The sequence below is a fragment of the Canis lupus genome, chromosome 19 (assembly GCF_048164855.1).
Source record: "Canis lupus baileyi chromosome 19, mCanLup2.hap1, whole genome shotgun sequence".
Taxonomy (NCBI): Eukaryota; Metazoa; Chordata; class Mammalia; order Carnivora; family Canidae; genus Canis; species Canis lupus.
The window spans coordinates 42,152,639-42,171,454 of record NC_132856.1 but is presented as its reverse complement, the minus strand read 5'-3'; the positions used below and the strand labels follow the sequence as shown (position 1 = coordinate 42,171,454).

General features: G+C 58.8%; 1 protein-coding gene across 1 annotated transcript in view; it reads right to left on the bottom strand.

Moving 5' to 3' along the window:
- The window catches only part of COL7A1 (collagen type VII alpha 1 chain), a 30,981-nt gene extending 13,896 nt beyond the window's left edge, over positions 1-17,085 (bottom strand). Inside the window, exons 1-64 of the mRNA XM_072786331.1 lie at positions 17,005-17,085; positions 16,834-16,919; positions 16,172-16,352; positions 15,390-15,549; positions 15,215-15,308; positions 14,963-15,124; positions 14,566-14,729; positions 14,359-14,488; positions 14,146-14,262; positions 13,892-14,038; positions 13,690-13,806; positions 13,466-13,615; positions 13,254-13,382; positions 12,555-12,698; positions 12,339-12,464; positions 12,091-12,234; positions 11,364-11,483; positions 11,072-11,215; positions 10,621-10,746; positions 10,367-10,513; positions 10,045-10,167; positions 9,593-9,739; positions 9,185-9,319; positions 8,952-9,098; positions 8,743-8,879; positions 8,357-8,483; positions 8,125-8,271; positions 7,874-8,046; positions 7,736-7,771; positions 7,625-7,651; positions 7,488-7,532; positions 7,352-7,414; positions 6,842-6,913; positions 6,711-6,746; positions 6,541-6,576; positions 6,311-6,382; positions 6,120-6,197; positions 5,844-5,870; positions 5,706-5,759; positions 5,501-5,563; positions 5,351-5,410; positions 5,211-5,246; positions 4,975-5,019; positions 4,860-4,895; positions 4,476-4,520; positions 4,358-4,393; positions 4,202-4,234; positions 3,807-3,839; positions 3,580-3,633; positions 3,447-3,506; positions 3,316-3,351; positions 3,128-3,208; positions 2,992-3,027; positions 2,751-2,795; positions 2,505-2,576; positions 2,237-2,281; positions 1,957-1,983; positions 1,734-1,763; positions 1,536-1,616; positions 1,424-1,459; positions 1,312-1,347; positions 1,142-1,222; positions 834-869; positions 391-453 (exon numbers count right to left, since the gene is read on the bottom strand). Coding sequence (XP_072642432.1) covers positions 391-453; positions 834-869; positions 1,142-1,222; positions 1,312-1,347; positions 1,424-1,459; positions 1,536-1,616; positions 1,734-1,763; positions 1,957-1,983; positions 2,237-2,281; positions 2,505-2,576; positions 2,751-2,795; positions 2,992-3,027; positions 3,128-3,208; positions 3,316-3,351; positions 3,447-3,506; positions 3,580-3,633; positions 3,807-3,839; positions 4,202-4,234; positions 4,358-4,393; positions 4,476-4,520; positions 4,860-4,895; positions 4,975-5,019; positions 5,211-5,246; positions 5,351-5,410; positions 5,501-5,563; positions 5,706-5,759; positions 5,844-5,870; positions 6,120-6,197; positions 6,311-6,382; positions 6,541-6,576; positions 6,711-6,746; positions 6,842-6,913; positions 7,352-7,414; positions 7,488-7,532; positions 7,625-7,651; positions 7,736-7,771; positions 7,874-8,046; positions 8,125-8,271; positions 8,357-8,483; positions 8,743-8,879; positions 8,952-9,098; positions 9,185-9,319; positions 9,593-9,739; positions 10,045-10,167; positions 10,367-10,513; positions 10,621-10,746; positions 11,072-11,215; positions 11,364-11,483; positions 12,091-12,234; positions 12,339-12,464; positions 12,555-12,698; positions 13,254-13,382; positions 13,466-13,615; positions 13,690-13,806; positions 13,892-14,038; positions 14,146-14,262; positions 14,359-14,488; positions 14,566-14,729; positions 14,963-15,124; positions 15,215-15,308; positions 15,390-15,549; positions 16,172-16,352; positions 16,834-16,918 — 5,475 coding nt within the window. The 5' untranslated portion in view covers position 16,919; positions 17,005-17,085. The remainder of the gene's footprint in view (positions 1-390; positions 454-833; positions 870-1,141; positions 1,223-1,311; positions 1,348-1,423; positions 1,460-1,535; positions 1,617-1,733; positions 1,764-1,956; positions 1,984-2,236; positions 2,282-2,504; positions 2,577-2,750; positions 2,796-2,991; positions 3,028-3,127; positions 3,209-3,315; positions 3,352-3,446; positions 3,507-3,579; positions 3,634-3,806; positions 3,840-4,201; positions 4,235-4,357; positions 4,394-4,475; positions 4,521-4,859; positions 4,896-4,974; positions 5,020-5,210; positions 5,247-5,350; positions 5,411-5,500; positions 5,564-5,705; positions 5,760-5,843; positions 5,871-6,119; positions 6,198-6,310; positions 6,383-6,540; positions 6,577-6,710; positions 6,747-6,841; positions 6,914-7,351; positions 7,415-7,487; positions 7,533-7,624; positions 7,652-7,735; positions 7,772-7,873; positions 8,047-8,124; positions 8,272-8,356; positions 8,484-8,742; positions 8,880-8,951; positions 9,099-9,184; positions 9,320-9,592; positions 9,740-10,044; positions 10,168-10,366; positions 10,514-10,620; positions 10,747-11,071; positions 11,216-11,363; positions 11,484-12,090; positions 12,235-12,338; positions 12,465-12,554; positions 12,699-13,253; positions 13,383-13,465; positions 13,616-13,689; positions 13,807-13,891; positions 14,039-14,145; positions 14,263-14,358; positions 14,489-14,565; positions 14,730-14,962; positions 15,125-15,214; positions 15,309-15,389; positions 15,550-16,171; positions 16,353-16,833; positions 16,920-17,004) is intronic.
- Between the last annotated feature and the right edge of the window lie 1,731 nt (positions 17,086-18,816).

The window sequence follows — 18,816 nt, the reverse complement described above, 5'->3', positions numbered from 1 at the left end:
CGCCTGGCTGGCTCAGTTGTTAGAGTATGTGACTCTTGAACTCAGGATCACGAGTTGGAGCCCCACGTTGAGTGTAGAGATTACTTAGATTACTTAAATAACAAAGCAAGTAAATAAATACATAAACTTTTTTATTTTTTTAATTTATTTGTTATGTTTTTAAAGATTTTTATCTATTCATTCATGAGAGACACAGAGAGACAGAGAGAGGCAGAGACACAGGCAGAGGGAGAAGCAGGCTCCATGCAGGGAGCCCAACGTGGGACTCAATCCCGGGCCCCCTAGATCACACCCTGGCTGAATATGGTGCTAAACCGCTGAGCCACCCGGGATGCCCAATACATAAATTAAAAAAAAAAAAAAAAGGGTACCATGAAAGCTCAGTCTCACCTGGATTCCAGGGGGGCCAGGGGGGCCAGGGGGGCCATGTTCGCCTCGGAGGCCCGGAAGCCCCTGGAAAAAGTCTTTGCTAGGATGGAGAGACCCCCTGAGAGAGCCCCTGGAGCATACCCATGGACTTGGGGGGATCTCCACTAAGATCCTCCTTGGGAGTACAGAGACCCCCCAAAATTTGGAGGTTTCACTGAGATCCCCTGAGGCAGAATCCCCATTCGTTAGGGGTTCCTACTAAAACTCCCAAGGGAAGAACTCCCAGGACGTGGCAGAGAAGGTCCAAAAGCTGGACCTTGCGAAAATCTGCCTGCCAGGGACCCTCCCAAGCACTGGGCTGGACCCACTCCCCCAACTCCCACTGATACTATGGTGCTATGACTTGGCTGTGTTTATGCTGGACCCCTGAGCCACCCTCCACCCTAACATCTCCCTTCACTTACATCTCTCCCTGGGTCTCCAGCTTTGCCTGTAGCACCCTGAAGAGAGACTCAAAATCAGGGAGTCTGCAGTGATCACAGGATCAGGAGCACCACCCACTGACACAGCCACAGGTTCCTATGAATTCAGGGCCTACAAGGCACGATCTCTCCCCTCAACCTCCCACCCCCACCCCAGCAGATTCTAGGAGGAGACACAAACATCCCATCTCGCTCCAGAGCTCATCAAGACCAAGAAGACCGAGGTGAATCTGGGGTCATGTGAGGACGGAAGGGAAGGGTGTGCCCAGGCAGTGGTCATCACAACTCACATGCGGTCCAGGGGGGCCAGGGGCTCCTGGTTTCCCATCTAGCCCACTACGGCCATCCAGGCCAGGTGGACCTCGGTCACCCTGAGGAAAACAGAGAGGTAAGAGGCCTCAGAGGATAAGGTAGGCCTAAAAGCCTGGCTCATGGCTAGAAAACCTCCCTGCTCTCTCACCTTCTCTCCTGTTGGGCCTCGGACACCTGGGTCCCCCTGGAGGGAACAAGGTCAGATGAGAGGTGAGGGTATGAGGGGCTCTGAGGCTGCTGGGGCAAAGAGCGTCACTCACCTGAGGCCCTGGGGGCCCCCGAAGTCCACTGACACCCTGAGAATAGGGGAAGGAAGAAATCAGACCAGGCCTCCTCAGACCCACACCTCCTTGGGGGGCCAACCACACTCACCCTCTCCCCAGAGGCTCCAGGGGGGCCTGGGTCACCCTTGGGTCCTCGAGGACCCTCCTGTCCACGGTCCCCAGGCTCTCCCTGTGACAGAGACAAGCTTGTTGAAGGAACAGCCCCAGGGCCACAGGCATGCCCATCATGGAGGCACTGGGATGCCGCCTGCGCTCAGAGCCCCACTCCACCCACAGACCCTCATACCTTCTCTCCAGCTCCAAGTCCTGAGTCCACCTATGGGGGGAATGGCCAGTGAATGGTTCAACATGGAGAAGTGGGGCCAGTGAGGGGCTATGGGATCAGGGAAGCTCCCCCCAGGAAGCCATGGGGGAAATGGGAGCCAGTGGTAGGGATGAAGGGATGCCATGTTGCACCAACAGAGGCCAACAAGGGAGATGACACAGGACTAGATCAGCTCAACTCTTACCAGCCGTCCAGGGAGTCCAGGGGGACCCTAGGAAAGGAAATGATCATGGTTAACAGGAGCCCTGAGGTCTCAGGGCATGGTTTAGGTTTTCCCCAGGCTCAACTCTGCTCCCAGACTCCCTGAAGCACTCCAATGCCAATGCCCAGAAGGCAAGTCAGGCCTAGAGGTGGCTTTCAGTGCTCCCCACCTTGACCTCCAGGCCCCGTATGCAGAGACACTGACCAGACCAAACACGGGAAATCTCCATCCCTCCAGAGCCCAGAACACTGTCACAACTCACTGGCTCCCCACGGTCACCCTTGGGTCCAGATGGTCCAGGGCTGCCCTGCAGAAAGTCAGGGGGTCAGGGTCACTCAAGATAGGCAGCCATTTCCAGGAGTTTGGGAAGCAAACTAAGGACTTGTGGGGATCCTGGTGGCCTTTGGGGGTTGTGATAAGAGACCACAGGGGATTGTGAGGATTTAGCACTGCAGGGTTGTGGTGACAGGATCAGGGACTGGGAACTGGATGGCTGGAGTTGGGGACAGAGGTCAGGGGTCAGGACTCACATTTCGTCCATCCTCTCCAGGATCTCCTTGGTCTCCCTTCTCACCCACTGGGCCCCGAGCTCCAGGCGCACCCTGGGAAGAGCAGCTAGCTTGAGACAGACCCTCCTTGCATTTTGCAGGTTTCTCAGGAACCCCCCATACTTCCACAGGTTCCTCATCACCCTAAATATCATGCCAGAGTTTCCCATCACACCATGCCTCCCTCCAGACTCTCCAGCATCCCCTACTTTGCCCTGCCAGCCTCACCCGAAGGCCGCGCTCGCCAGCTTTTCCAGGCAAACCTGGGTCACCCTGGTGATGGAGAGAAAGCCACACTGAGCAGCTGAATTGGACTCAAACTGACTCTGGGAGTAGGGCAGAGAAGGGCCTGGGCCCCAGCAGGACAGCAGGCAGGGGAATGGACCGGATGACCTGGTGAAGCCCACAGCCCAACGGGATCACAGTTTGAGGGAAGAAGGTCAGAAACCACAGTGGGAAAGAGTCTCACCGGGGGGCCCTCGTCACCTTTCTCTCCAACTTCACCCTGTGAGACAGGAGAGTCAGCCCTAGTCCCCAGATCCCCCATGAGGCTGACAACACCCCACTCCCCTCCCCCCCAGGACCCCAAAATCCAGCCTTCTTACGTCTCGTCCTCGGGGTCCGATAGGTCCTGGGGAGCCAGGCCGCCCAGGGTCTCCCTTCTCTCCAGGAGGCCCTGAGTCACCCTGTGGGGGAGATAGAAATGAGGTGACAAAGGACACAGGTAGCAGCCAACCCTTGAGGGCTGGTAACCCCAGAAACCTGGAGGTTACCTGAGGTCACAGGTACTTACTGGGGGTCCTGCTCTACCGGAGAGGCCAATGGGACCCTGCAAGGCATGGAAGGGGGTACAGGACTTAGTTGGGGCTCCCAGGTACCACCATATCTCCTTCTTTCACACTACCCAACCCCATATTTATTCACCCGGTCTCCAGGGTCTCCCTTGGGGCCAGGGTCTCCAGGAAGAACCAAGCCAGGTGGACCCTGTGGTGGAAGGATCAGAAGTCAGGGAACGCAACTCTCACCTGCCCTATCCCTCTAGAGGCTCTTTACTCACCCTCTCCCCTTTGACTCCCGCAGCTCCTCTGGGCCCAGTGGGCCCCACATCTCCCTGGAGGTGACAAAGACCATTGGCCATCAGCCCTGGGTTTCATGACCAGCCCCCACCACCTCCCCGACTAGCAATCATGCCACGACCCTCCTGCCCCTCAGAGGCCTCCAGGCAGGCCCTACAACCTTGACCTCAACCTTGTGTCAGCCTCCTTTCACTCTTGTCAGAATTACCTTCTCTCCTTTTGCCCCGGTCCCATCAGGTCCCTGGAAACAAACAGGACAGACACACTTGGCCCCACCTGGGGACCACAGTACTATGAGACTGGTTGGGGATGGGGTAATATAGAACTGGAAGTCACAGAGCTCAGTCTCCCTCCAGAGGTCACAGAGTTGCCTCTGGGAGCCAGGCAGGGGTTACACAGAGCTTATGACCTGTGCGACGGTCATGGGGTCACAGGTGACAGCCAAGAGTCAGGACATGTGTTGTAGCATAAGGAGAGTCACAGAGATCTTAGTCTGCCCAGGGCCCCCAGGTCACAGGGTCCCAGCCTGGAACACTGGGCTAGGGGCAGGCCAGTGTGCAAGGAGCTGCGCTGCGTTCAGAGCCCCATCCTCCCTCTGCTTACCACTGCAGGGTCCCCGGGCCGACCAGGTTCCCCCTGTGGAAAAAGGACAGAGGCAGGGATGGGTCAGAGACCCACCTAGGAACCCAAGGTCCTGGTGTCCTGCCTGCCCCAATCCCTAGTACAGGGGAGGCGGCAGGCCCCCAGGCAATTGCCCACCTTCTCTCCTCGGCGGCCAACAGGTCCCGGTGGCCCCTGCATGTGGAAAAAGTGTGAAGCCAGAGTGGAGAAACACATAAAAACCCCTCTCCAGGTCCTACCACAGTCACAGACTCACTTCAGGCCCCTCGGCTCCAGGACGTCCAGCCACTCCAGGCAGCCCCTGGGGAAGAAGAGCAGAGATGCTGGTCCAGGGATGGAGGCATGGAGGCAAGGGAGATCGTGGCAAACAGGGGCTCAAGGTGGTGAGGGTGCTGAAGAGAGGGCACAGGAGGTCAGGATTCAGGTAGCAGGGGTTGAACCCAGCGGGATGACAGAGACCAGGTCAGAGGAAGTCAAGGTCAGTTCAGCAAGGTCAGGAAGTTTCAAGGGGGTTCCAGGGAGTGAGGGTTAGAGCCTGTGTCAGCAGGAGTTACATGAAGAGAGGTGGAGGGGCAGGAGGAGTCAAGGCCTAGAAGTCAGAACCAGATAGGGGCACCAGCATTGGGGTCACGGGGCTCACCTGGGGTCCCACTGGGCCAGGGGATCCACGTTCACCCTGATGGAACAGGATGGGTCAGAGAGGAGTCTGGGTCCAGGCCCTCTGGGGCCCTGAGAGACCCCTAGGCTGTACTTACCTTCTCTCCAGTGTCACCCACAGCCCCTTTGGGTCCTCTATCACCCTAAGGGGAAACAGACAGGAGAGAGAGGTGCCTTGACTGTCAGGCCCCGGAAAAGGTGCCTCAACCTCTGGCCATCCTGCCCCTGAAACCACAACTTCTGACTTGGATCTCCTGATCTTCCCACCTTCCCCAACCCTATAGTGGTCCGGTTGTGTCACACTCCACTCCTGACTCCCCCAAATGGCACTTACTTTGGGGCCAATGTCTCCAGAAGGTCCTCGTAGGCCCTAGAAGGGGTTCAGAGATTTGGGTTTGGGCATAAGGACAGTGTAGAGGGTGGGAGGCTGAGAGAGCTAGGGCCACCCCTCAGAACCCTTGCCCCTACACTCACCTGCTCACCCGGGCTACCAGGTTGTCCTGGGAGGCCTGGGGCTCCATCCTCACAGTCACCCTGAAGGAGAAACAGATGAGTCGGAGACCTGGCCCCCACCTACCCCACCCCTGCCCCAGACCTGGGACACAAAGGGGTCAGGCTTCCTACCTTTTCTCCTTTCTCTCCCGAGGGGCCAACTGGGCCTTGGGGTCCAGGGCTTCCAGGAAGACCCTAGGGAAAAGTGGGTAAAAACGTGAGCCCCAAACTGTGAGGCCCAGCACCCACCCACTGCCCCAGCAGAGCCCTGGCCCCAGTATCCACAACCCTGAGCATGGCTCCCAAGTTCCCCGGCAGAGTTTCAAGCCTCCCTCACCGGCAGCCCAGGCTCCCCTGGAGCAGTGCTGCCATCACCTGGTCCTGGGGGGCCCTGAGAGAGAACAGCAGGTCAGGAGAGATAGCCAAGGGGAATCAGACTCCAAGCCACCCCTAGAAAGCCTTGCCCCTCACTTACCCGCTCCCCACGATCACCTTTATCACCCTGAAAGACAGATCATGACTCCATGACCCTGGGCTACACCTCCACTCCCCAACATATGGGGAAAAAATGAGGATCATGGGACCAACTAGATTACAAAGGGTATGGAGGAACTGAGGAGTCATGGGCAGAGGGGGTTAAGGGTTCACATGGGGTCAGAGTGACCAGTAGGGGTTGTGTGGGTTCAGATGGGGTCACCAGGTCACTGGATCACATGGAGGTCATGAGACCATATAAGGGTCATGTTGTCACCTTCACAGCTGTTCCAGGGAGTCCTGGGGGACCACGGGGTCCTGGGTCCCCCAATGGGCCACGGGATCCAGGGAGGCCCTGATGGAAGAGACAGAGTATAAAGTACAACCCCACAGACTCCCTACTCCTACCCTGCCTCCTGCTAGGTCCCCCACCACACTTTACTTGTCCCCACATGTCCTGGAACTTACTGGAAGTCCAGGGTCCCCTTTCTGCCCAGGAAGCCCTGGGCCACCGCCTCCAATGACTCGTCCAGGCTCTCCCTGTGGGACAGGAAGCAGTGGACAGGATTCAGGGTATGGGAGCCTTGAGGTGAGAGAGGCCCTGAAACGTGCCCCCAATATTCCTTATCATGCCCTACGCAGTGTCCAGCCTGCTTCTCCCAGGACATCCAGGCTGCCTCCCTTTCCCCTTCACCTACCGGCTCCCCCTTCGGGCCTCGAGGTCCTCGTTCTCCCTGAGGACAAAATAGAACAAAGGGTGATGCTTGGGCTCAAGTATACCAACACTGGCCCCACCACCACAGATCCCCAGCCTGCAGAAAGAACTCTGGGGAGACACTAGATGGGCAAAGAAGGGAAAGCAGCTTACTGTTTCTCCACGAGGACCAGGCCACCCTGGGGAGCCCTGTAAATGGAAGCAGTCAGAACAGTCAGACCACCCACCTGCCTACTCTAGCCAAGAGCCTTACCATGTGACCTGCAAGGGCAAGACTTGCTTACCTTGGAGCCAGGGGTTCCAGGAGTCCCAGGGCGGCCAGGGCTGCCTGGAGGCCCATCTGCCCCAGGGAAGCCCTAAGGAAGCAAAGAGGTCAGGGCAGGAAGGGACCTCTCTCCAATGCCCCTGGTTTGCTGGAGGAGCCCAGACTGTTCTTTACCTGAACTCCCACCCTACAGCCCCTGAGTATTGCTGGGGCAGAGCAGTGGGGCAGAGAAACAGCCTCTCCGAGCTAAACAGGGCCTCATCCCAGGCACAAGGGCAGCAATGAGGCAGAGGGCCTTCCCTGCCTCTGGGATTTAGAACTTACACCCAGGTTCTCTAGGGGAATCTCAAAACTCCCCAGGCTGCTCTACTTTAGGCCCTTCCCCCAAAGTCTCTGATGTGGTTATAATGTCCACTTAGGCTTCTAGGAATACCCCATGGTTCTACACCTGTTCTTTCCTTCTGTCTTTTAAAAATCCTAAGGACACTTGGAGGAGTGTCTTAGGGGAACTTCAGTGGTTTCTACTCACCCTCTCACCCTTTGCAACGGTACCACCAGGGGGCCCCTGGGGGCCAGGAACACCAATCCTGCCCTGAGAGGAGAGAGCAGGTAAGGAGGCAGTACGCCAGTCAGGGAGCAGAGGACAGGCATGGGGAGGCACTCACCGGGAGGCCGGGGGGGCCAGGAGGCCCTGCTTGTCCTTTCAGGCCCTAGGAAGGGTGATCAGTGAGCCCTGTGCCATCAACCTCCCCCGGCCCCACTGACCTCCAACCATTCTCTGCCTCCAACTAGGGCCACTCACCATCTCTCCAGGTTCCCCCTTCTGGCCCTGGGGAAAGATAGGTCAAACGAGGATCTGAGTGGCTAGCCCCAGGTGTGGCCCTCACCCACCCTCTCCACCCTGAACATTTACCTTTGGACAATGCACTGTGCATGGCTCTGGCTGTGGCTGTGGACATAAGGTCTCCTTGAGGCCAGGCTCTTCTAGCAAGAGTCCCCAGGCCCCCTCTCCCCTGCCAGTTACCTCTCCCCCCAGAGGTAATTTGCAAACCTGAATGGTGGAGCCAATCTGACACAGGGATGTTGCCAAGCCACTGACTGCCCGGTCCAAGCTTGAACCATCATCCACAGCAAAGAAAGTCTGGACAGGATCCATGCCTGGCACCAAGCGACGCAACTGTTCTGGGTCAGCTCCGGCCTGGCCCAATATCATCACTTTGAGCCCTAAAGAGGGATCCAGCAGCCTGTGTGACAACCCTGCTGGGGCCAACCCGATTCCCAGGCCCCATTTCTACTCCTTACCAGCAGCCTGGGCCTCACGGATAGGGTTGAAGATGTCACCTCTCAAGGGCTCATCTACTAGCAAAACCATTATCCCTGGTATGTGCTGGCGGCGCCCAGGAGCATCCGGTGCTAATAGGTGTCTGTGAGCAGTAACCACTGCAGTGCCTGGGAGAAAGAACATGTCAGAACCCAGGGGAACCAGCTTCCCACAAGGAAGCCCTAAGAGTCCATATCCAGTGCAGTTCCTTACCCAGGTTGTTCCCGCTTGGGTCCACATAGGGGATGCTGTGGATCTTCTGCAGGATGACATCAGGATTGTAGGAGCTATTCAGCGGGAACAGTGGGGAGGGCCGATGACTGTAGGATAGGAGGCCAACCTGGGATGGGGAGGATGGCAAAGCAAGGATGACAGAGCCTGTAGGAGACTAAACCAGGTATGGGACTAAACCTGAACACTAGGGAGTCAGCAGTGATGGTAGGATAGGAAGCCAACCAGCAGATGAGGAGATCTGGAGCCTGGAGAGGGCTGGGAGACAGCCTGGACCAATGGTAGAGTAGGAACATGGTAGCTGCTGTGAAGCCTGGGATGGTGAAGGGCTGAGATAGGAAGGGGTCTGACTGCCTCTGGAACCAAACCTGGACTGCCTGTGGCCCAAGAGGCCCAAGTGCAGACACCAGACGCTCCAGGGCTCGCTTTACAGCCTCTGCACGATGAGCATTGTCCTGAGTGGTGTGCAGCAGGAACACCACATCCATCAGGCCACGGGGACACACTGCAGGAAGGGGGCTGAGTTACTGAAGCAGCTGGACCATCTAGCTACCCTCTCCCACTGTGCCCATCATACCTGGTTTCTGTGTGAGAGAGGCCTCAGGACCCCGTACACCCTCCCGGATGGGTGTCAGAGAGAAGGTATAAGAGATGCCAGGCTCTAGCCCTGTCACCTGCTGGGAGCTCGAGATCCCTGGAAGTGTCTGTGAGGCCCCAGGGATGTCTGCAGAGGATAAAACCTGGTTAAACAGGAGGCCTTCCATTGGAACCCCAATTGCCAGCCCACCCCAATCCTGGCCTCCCCTTCACCTTGGCCAGGGCGTCCAAGTGGCCGCCAGGACAGGATGTAGCTGGATACTCCAGACACTGGGGTCCAAGCCAGAGTCACTGAGTCAACTGAAGTGTCCACCACACGCAGTTCAGAACTTGGGACACGGAGTGACTCTGAAGAAGGAATCAAAGACCAGAGGTCAGAGTCTACGAGCTGAGAACCCAGGGGGGAGAGACCATTTGAGGAGGTTCTGGGGCAGATTCATCTTAGTGAAATAAGTGTCGTGGGAGATCGTGCTGGGATCACCCCAGGGGCAAGAGTGGTAGGAGGGCTACAGGAGGAGTCGCTAAGGGTCATGGGGGTGCAGGAAACCAGGGTGGGTCGTCAGTGGGGGAAAGAATGGACTGTCTAGGCTCACCAGGGAAGAATGGACTGTCTAGGCTCACCAGTGTATGCAGTCACTTCCATGGGGGGCCCTTCTCCAGCCGGCCCCAAAACGCTCAGCCACATGCGGTATAGGGTTGCTGGTTCTAGCCCATCCAGTTCATAGCTGCTGAGATCAGGCCCCAGGACCCGGGACTGCTCCTGGCCACCTGGGGCAGGTGTGAGAGTGGGGACCCAGGGCACGTGGAAAGATGCTCCAGACCAGCATTAACCAACGCGCCCACCTCACTGACTGCCCCTGCTGACCAGATCCACCCTCCTAATTGACTTTCCTCATTCTCGCTGACCCTGCACGACTGACCCTTATCCATCCCACCCATCTGGTTGACGGATCCACAGACTGTCGCAGGTCGGGCTGACACCCCCTTCCACTGACAGACCCTGCCCACTCACTGACCTCGCCCACCTCGCCCGCCCCGCCCCGCCCCGGCCCCCGCCGGGGGCCACCTCTCACCCTCGGGTCGCCACCGCAGACGGAAGCCCCGCGCCCCTGGCACCGGCCGCCAGCGCAGCCTCAGCGAGTGCTCCCCTCGCTGCACTACGCGAAGAGTCTCCAGGGCTGGCGGAGCCTCAGGCGCTACAGAGGAAGCCCGGGACTCAGGGAGGCTCCGGCCCCGGCTCCTGAGCCAACCCCAGACCAACGCGCACCGCCCCGGCCCCTCTGCCTACCCCAGGCTTCATCCTTCCTTCCCCCTGTCCCCCGCCGAGCACGAACCCCGCCCCCAAACCGTCCAGGACACCAATCCAAGGCTCGCCCCAGCCCGAGCTCCGCCTACGCGTGGTGACGACGATGGAGACCGGCGCGCCCTCCCGGTCCCCGACAAGTGCAGTCACTCGCACAGAGTAGCTGACTCCTCCTTCCAGACCCCGTATTTCTGCGGAGTCTGTGTTTCCGGGGAGCATCTGCTGTCTCGTGGGGCCACCTGGGCAGGCAAACATGGGGCAACGGTCGGGGTGTGGGTGGCTTACCAGTCAGGGTGAGAGGTCAATCCCAGCCAGGAGGGACAAGGGCCGTGTCAGGAAACCATACCCTCGCTGCGGCCCCAGGCCAGTCTGTAGGCTGTGGCTCCAGTGACCCCCACCCAGGTGACCCGCAGAACGTCACTGGAAGCATTGAGGATCTGCAGCTTCGAAACACTGCCCACGGGCGCAGGGTCTGGGGGCAGAGGCAGGGTAAGGGGTCAGGGGCCACTGGATGGCTGGCAGAGAACAGGGTGGCAGAGCAAACATGGTCAACGCAGGGAGGCCTGAAGGTCAGTGTGAGGTTGGTATGCACAGGTCAGTCAACCTCTGAGAGGGAGGAGGTCAGCACCCCAGAGTGGGCAGTGTGGAGCAGCCAGGAGGTTGCTGAGGGGAGACACTTACTCAACATGGAGAAGTCACTGAGCAGTGATGGAGCAGGCAACTGAAGCAGCCAGGAATACACAGTGGGGTGGGGTAGCCAATGAGATGTGGTTGCCAGCTGGCCAGGCTCCACTCACCTGTCCTCACAACCACAGAGGCGGGGGTCCCATCCACACCAGCTACATGGGCCCGCACATGCACCCTGTACTCAGTATCTGGCTCTAGCCCATCCAGCTCAGCCACTGTGGCCTCTCCAGAAACCAACTGGGATTTTTCTGGGCCTGGCAACGGGAAAGGAGGCAGCTTCAGGGCTAGGCAGACTCTGCCCCCCAAAGCCCCACCTGGACCCCTAATAAGCCCCCAGTTTGCATTCTACCCAGACCTGCCCCCCATGACCATCTAGTCTCCTCCAAAACCCCTGGTCCCCACCATGTCCTGAATGCCAGGAAACCCTGTATCCTGTGGCACCAGGAACCCTGTTCCAGGCGATGGTGACAGATGAGCTGCTGGTCTGCGTCACATGGACAGTCCTTACTGGGCCCAGTGGGTCTGCAGGGAGAGGCAATGGAGAGTCTAATGGAGGAGGCAGTAGAGGATCTGATGGGGAAGGATTGGAGGACCATCTAATAGAAGACTATAGGAGTCTAAAAGGAGACAGGGATCTGATGGGGAAGGTAGTGAATGGGCCAGATGGGGGAAGAAGGGGCGTTCTGACAGAGGAGATAGTGGGAATCTGAGTGAGGCAGGTGACAGGAATCTGAGAGAGAAAAGGGTCTGATAGAGAAGATAATAGAGTTCTGATGGAGGTATGAGGAGACAGTGAGGGAGTCTGACAGAGAAAAGTGTAAGCGTAAGTCTAAGAGGAGAGTCAGGTGGAGCAGAAAAGGCAGTTGGAACCTGAGAGATGAGGTGGTGGAAATCTGAGGGCAAAGAGAGGAAAGTGGGATCTTTGAGGAGAGGCAGAGGAATCTGAAGAAGGTAGGGGCTTAAGAGGTGGCAAAGGAGGCCAAAGGAGAAAGCAGGACTCTGAGGGAGAAGGCATGGGAATCTGAAGAAGGAGACTGTTGTGGGGCAAAGTGAGAGTCTGAGAGGGAAGGCATAGGGGTCTAAAGGGCCACTGGAGAAAGCCAGCCAAGGAGCTAGGTCAGACCCTGACCGGTTTGAGCCACGATGACCACAGGGGGACTCTCCTCTCTCCCTCGCAGTGCTGACACAGCCACCTGGTAGGAGGTTCCAGGCCTTAGCCCCAGGATATCTGTGGCCGTGGATTCTGGGGGCAATGTCTGGCTGGACTCTGGACCTAGTGTCAGAGAGAAGTGTTGACATGGCTCTTGCCTGCCCCCTCAATGCCCCATATCCTAATTGTTCTTCCCTATAGCCCTCCCACACACAGCCCACACTGACCACCATCTGTCCTCCAGCTAATCCGAAATCCACTGGCTCCAGGAACAGGTCCCCAGGCCACCCTCACCCGTGTTGCATCTGAGGCCACCACTCGTAGCCCTGGGATGGCAAGTGGGGCTTCCAGTTCTAAGGGTTAAAGATAGAGGTCAGAGGTCAAGACTAGGACTGGAGTGAGACAGTCAGCTCTCCCCCCCACAGCCCTCCTGCAGTGCTCACCCCGCCGGACAGTGAGGATGCTAGCGCCACCCTCGCGGGTACCCACTCGAGCAGACACCCGCACAGTGTAGCTTAGTCCGGCCCGGACATCATCCAAGTCAAAGGCTGTCTGACTTCCAGGAAGCACCAGGGTCCTTTCAACCCCTAAGAGAAAAGGCAGGGTAGGTTGGCAGTGAGACATAGGGATATGGGATAACAGCGGTCAGTGATGGACAATGACACAGGATAATGGACCAGGGATGAATGGAGACACAGGAGGCCAGGGGTCAGTGGACAGGGACATGGAATGTAGGATGAGAGAAGTCAATGGACCATAATGTGAATTGACAGGTCATCGATAGACAGTGATGTGGGTGACAGGGGCAAGTCCCGGGTGGGGACAGGGGGTGAGAGATGAGCGTGGGCAGTGGTTCCAGATAGGGTAACCAAAGGGCAGGGACTGAGCTTGCCTTGTGCAGACAGGGATGGGGGGGCAGTGAGTGCAGACAGACCCAGGTGAGAAGATGGGCTGAGGCAGGGCCAGAAGCAGGCAGCCTCTGTGGCAGACCTGGGCTTATTGCCTCCTTGGGGGATAGATGGACAAGGAGACAGAAAGGAGCTGTAGAAACCCAGGAATGGAAAGAGATGGGGTGAAGGTGTGGTCAAACCCCAAGAGCTGGATCTTTAATGTGTGTATGGGCGTGGCTGTGTCTATCTCACCCTGGGCGCTTCGCACAGTGATGCGGTACTCGGTGGCCCCGGGAACTGGGCTCCAGGACACTCGCACTCGCTGCCCAGGCAGCTCGGTTGCCTGCAGGTCTGTCACAGGGCCCACGGGCAGCTCTGGCCCTGTGGAGGAGCACAGCATGAAAGGCTGTCCCAGGGCCCCCGTCCCTTCCCCTGTCACTTGGCCAGGCCCACAGAGCCCTCACCAGTGGGGACCACAGTTGCAGGTGTGGCCACCTCGCGGCCCTCCAGCAGGGTGTAGAGCGTGAGGCGGTACTCAGTGCCCGGTTGCAGCCCATCCAGCTGGTAGCGGGTCACGTCAGAGGGCAGCACCACCTTCTGTGGCACCCCCAAGCCTGCAAGATGGCAGGGTCAGGTCAGCTGAAGCCAAGCCCAACCCTGCCTGCCCACCTCTCTCCCCTGCACTGACCACTCTCACGCCGCCATTCCAGCCGGTAGCCACGGGCCTCAGGCACCAAGTTCCAGGAAACGAGAATGGATGTGGGGCCCAGGATGACCGGGCGCAGGGTCTGTTCAACAGAAGTGTCTGCCCAGGGCACACGGGACGTCAGTAGCCACTGTACACTGCCTGCCTGCCCACCCAGCCTGAAGAAAGCACCCAGCCTTCTCACCAGTGCGGGCAGTCAGGGAGGAAGCAGACCCGATGCTCCGGCCAAGCAGGCTGCTCACAGTCACCTCGTAGTCTGTGCCAGGCTCCAGGTCACGTAGCAGCACTGACCCCTGCCCAGGGCCCAGCTCCTGCTGCTGTGTGACACCGCCTGCACGGGGGTGCGGAAGGGGGGTGGTTGGTGTGTCTTGCAGACTCAGAACCCTACAATCGTGTCTGAGGTACAGGGAAGGCCCTCAGTCTACACTCCTCACTCACCACTGAGGACCCGCCATGTCACACGGTAGCCAGTGGCACCTGGTACACTCCGCCAAGCCACCAGGAGGCTGTGGGTTGTAGTATTCTGGATGGTCAGTTCCGGCCCCTCCAGGGCAGCTGGGAGAAGGTGCAGCAGGGGTTAGCACAGTCAGGAGTGGGGAGGGGTTAGGGGATGGTTAGGTGATGGGGTGAGAGGTTAGCAGAATCACTCACTGGTCCGAGCTGTCCCGCTCACAGCCTCCCCGATGCTATTGGCGTAGAGGGCTACCACAGTCACTTGGTACTCAGTCAGTGGCCGGAGACCCTGAAGCTGTGTGCTGGTCTCACCTGCTGGGACGCTCACCTGCCCAGGGTCAGAGGTCACTTTACCTTGCCCAGCCAAATCCCAAGCCCTCCACACACCACCCCTGACATCCTTACCTCCCGCCGCTCGCTTGGCAGTGGCTGTCCCAGCCCTGTCAGAGGAGTGTACTGGACCTTGTAGCCGGTCACTGGGCCACTGGCCGCTGTCCACTGTACTCTCAAGGATTGACTGCCTGCTTCAGACAGCACCAGGTCTCGTGGACCAGAGGTCAAGTCATCAGCTGGGAAGGCGGGGGGTAGTCAGGCAATCAGACAAGAGGATCAGGGGTCAGAAGTAAAGTAGAACTGGGGTCCAGGGTCAGGAACACATGGGATAGGGTCAGCACTGCCAGGGCAGGACCAGAGGGTGGTACCCCCGCCTGGTGTCAGGAGCGCCTGGGATTGATGTCAGCGCTGCCAGGTTGGGGTGGGGTCAGAGGTCCAGGTCAGGGCACAGGTGTGGGCAGGAGCTCACCAGGCAGGGTCACAGGCACACCACCAGCTGTGGTACACACTCTCCGGGAAACAAGGGGCAACAGTGTCCTCAGGATACTGAAGTCGTTGACAAAGAAGAAGAAATCACTGGTGGGCTGTGAGGCGACTCGCTTCAGCTCCTCGGGGTCAGCATTCTTGATTCCTGAGGTGAGGCCCAGTCAGAGCTTGGCAGCTCACATGCCCTCCGACAGGCCCTTCCGCAGCCCACTTGTCACCTCAGCAGGGTACTCACCCACAGCAAACAGCTTGACGCCCTGCCCCTTGAGCCGCTGGGCAGCTGTGTCCACCAGGTCCTGGGACTTCCCATCTGTGATGAGGATGCAGACCTGGGGCAGGGGCGGGGCAGGGCAATACATCAGTGTGCCTCAGATGGCTAATGTAGGGGGCGTGGTAGAGTGAGAGATCACCTTGGGGACCCCTGGGCGGGCCAGCTGAGGCAGGAAGACATGGTCGGCCACATGGAGAATTGCAGCCCCTGTGCGCGTGTTGCCACCCTTGTAGCTGAGCTCACGAATGGCTCGGATCACATCACCCCCTGAGCCAAGTGCACCGAGGCCAAACTCTGTCCTGCACAGGGGAGGGAAGGTGGCGACAGGCTAGGGGCCAGGATCTTTTCTGGCCCTGGCCTCGCCCTGGGGTGAGGTCTATGAATATCATGTCCCTTTGAGGGTCCTCTTGCTGCTGTGACTCCTGTTCTCCACCTCTGAAGCCGTTAACAAACTCCTCGGGTACCCTCTGTGTCCGGCTTGTGGCTGGAGCCCTTGGGGCTCCCTGCGTTGGGGAGCAGGATGTCTGCTTAATTAGGGAATTGTGGGAGGAAGGGTCCAGTTGTAGGGAGGTGGATCTTGGCCAGACAGGAAGGCCCTGTGGGAGGGGAGAGGCTGAAGGCATCGGGAGGCTGCAACATGGAGAGTCCAAGAGGCAGGGGCATCTGAGGCCCCTGGGTTCCCCATCTCTAGATCAGAAAACTCAGCCCTGTCGTTGGCAGGACACTAGCCTGAGAGTGTCTCAGGTGTGAGTATTCTACCTCAGAGATCCCTGCCTCTGTCTCCAGAGGAGGTCCTGGCTGAGGGGAGAGGGGTCTTGGGGTTCTCCAAGGCCTGGCCTAGGGGTTCTGGGCTCTCTGCTTCTGTGGGGGAAGAATCCTGGTGAGATCTCCAAGTCCCCACCTCCAGGGGCCCCCACTCACCGTGGATCATCACTGTACTGCACGGCAGCGAAGCGCACACCCTGTGCACTGGCCGCCCCAGAGAAGGGCCACACCAATCCCTCCAGGAAACCTCGCACTTCACGGAAGTTGCCACGGCCGATGGATGAAGAGCCATCAAGTAGGAACACGATGTCAGCAGCATAAAGGCGTGTGCAGGTCACTAGGGCAGGGAGGAGCCATCACGCTCTCTTCTTGGAGCCCACCCACCCCTCCTCGTGCTGTGGTCCCCTGACACTAGGGGCTGGGGAGGATGCAGTAGGCCTCATCGGGAAGCAAACCGGCCCAGGCCGGCTGGGGCCTGGGAACCTGGGAAGGGAGGGACAGAGGGGCCCAGAGCAGAGTCTCCAGGAGGATTGGTGTGTGCAGAGAAGGAAGCGCACGGATGTGGTTCTGGGACTGAGGTTGGCCTCAGGGGGCCGAGTGGAGTGACAAAGAGTAGGTGACCTAGCCGCATTTGGGGAGCAGAGTTTGAGACCCAATAGGATAGGATGCAGTCTGGGAGACCCAGCAGGGGTGGCGCAGGGTTTGGGGAGTCTGAGGAGGGATGCGGGCAGGGTCGAGGAGGTGGGTAGGGGGGCCAGATGAAGGCCACAGGTGACGGGCGCAGCGCCCAGGATGGAGTCCTTCTCGGCAGTGCCCACCTCTCTCCCTCTGCTGGGCCCGCACTCGGAGCGCCCCTGCCAGGATCCCGGCGCAGAGCGCGGCCACCAGGAGCGGCAGCCTCATCCTGGGTGGGGGAGACAGTCAGCCAGGCCCCCGCAGCTGTGGCGGGTCCGAGCCCAGCCCACCCCGACCCCCAGTCCCGGTCTTGCCTGCCGTCCACCGGCTCCCGCCGCCAGCCGTTGCCGCCGTCCCGCCGCCACAGCGGAGAAAAGTCCCTGATCCGGGGGGCGGAGCTGCGGGCGGGGTCCCGGGCGGCCCGCCCCCCACCCCGCGTCCCAAAGGCCACCGCCCCACCACCCCAGCCCGGGGAAGATGATTTGACTCCATTTGAGGGTAAAGCCCCCCACCTCCTGTGGCTTCCAGGACTCCCCCCAGAAGGTTCTTGTCGGGAAGACCACTCCAACCTTCTCCGGGGTCAGAAGTTTTGTGTGCTTTAAGGTCAGAGGGACTAGTGAAGTGACAGCTGGAGGCTGGAATTCAGATAGGTTCCTGGGGACGGAGGAGACAGTGGGATGCTGGTGGGGGGAGGCTGCAGCTGGAGATGACTCACCCCCCACCCTATGGGGGTGCCCAGACAAGCCTTCAGGCCATGAGTCCCGCCGGCCACTCCTGTGATTCAGCCATGCCTCTGTCTGTTAGATCTCCTGTGCCCCACCCCAATCCCCTTGACAGCTGGAGCACCCCCCAGCAAATGAGGGGCTCTGGGCTCTTCCCTGGGAAACCAAGGCACCACTGGAAAATACCCACCCCACCCCACCTTGGGAAGGGGAAGCCAGGAGAGAATCTGTGTCATGCATATGCATACGTGTCTATCCCAGTACTCCGTACCCCCTACCATGCCCTGAACCAGTCCCAGGCAGATGCCATCCAGCTGTGCCTGCAGGGAAGGGGGGGTTGTCCATATGTGCAGGGTGGGACCACCCACAGTGACAGCTCATCTCTCAGGAATCCACTCTTTCCTGCCTACATCCTCACTGGTGGCCCTGTCCTGCTCCAAGTCCCCCTATTTGTCCTCATTCTGGTGTGGCAGTCTCCTTCACCCTATTGTTCTTGAAGACCCCCTTCTTCCCATCATCCCCACCAGACCCAGAGGTCACCACCAGCCTCCCTCCTTCCCTCACTGCTCTTAGGGTCCACCTGTGGCTGCCACCCTCATAACTACCCTTGCCCCACTGCTCTCCCCTTAACCAGCTTGACTCCCCACCCATTTCCCTCAACTGGCTTTTGTGACTGTAGACAGTTGCCTTTAATACATCTCCAGGTCACGAGTGCTGTACGGAGGAGGTGAGTCTTTGTGTGTGCATCATAGAGAGTGACCTCAAGGCAGAGATGTTCCCAGGAACAGCAGGCCCTGGTTTTTGTTTATTTGTTTTCCTGCTAGTCCTAGATAATCCTGAGAAGCCCAGAAAGTATGTCTACACTCACCACTGCCACCAAGTCCTTTCCAACATGCCTGGCCCCAGGCCACTCCTGGGGATCAACAGGCTGAGTGGGGAGAGATGGGGACAGCACTGCTTCATCTTCCCTGGGCCTTCCAGGCTGGGGGTCTGGAGGCCAGGGCTGGAGGCAATGAAGTATGGCCAGGGCTGGAGGCAATGAGGACCATCCATGTTCCGTTTTACTATTGCCCATATGGCTGGAGCTACAGAATGGTATTTTATCAGTGATCCTTCTCCCTATCGTAGGATACAGTGCTGTGACCCATGGGGCCCAGAACTTTTTCCAAGGTCATGGTCCTCTTAGCCGCATCCCAAGACCCCCACCCCTTAAAGCTGATAGGTGAGAAAAGCAGACACAATCTCCCTACAGAGGCAGTCCCTGCCACAAGACCCTCACCTCTTCTTGTACAGTAGAGGTTAGAGCTGCCACATGTAGAATGGTCCTATGCACATGTGGCAGTCCAGCCTTTAGGGGTGACTGGACATCCTGCTGAGAGGGTATCAGAACCATGATGTGCCCCT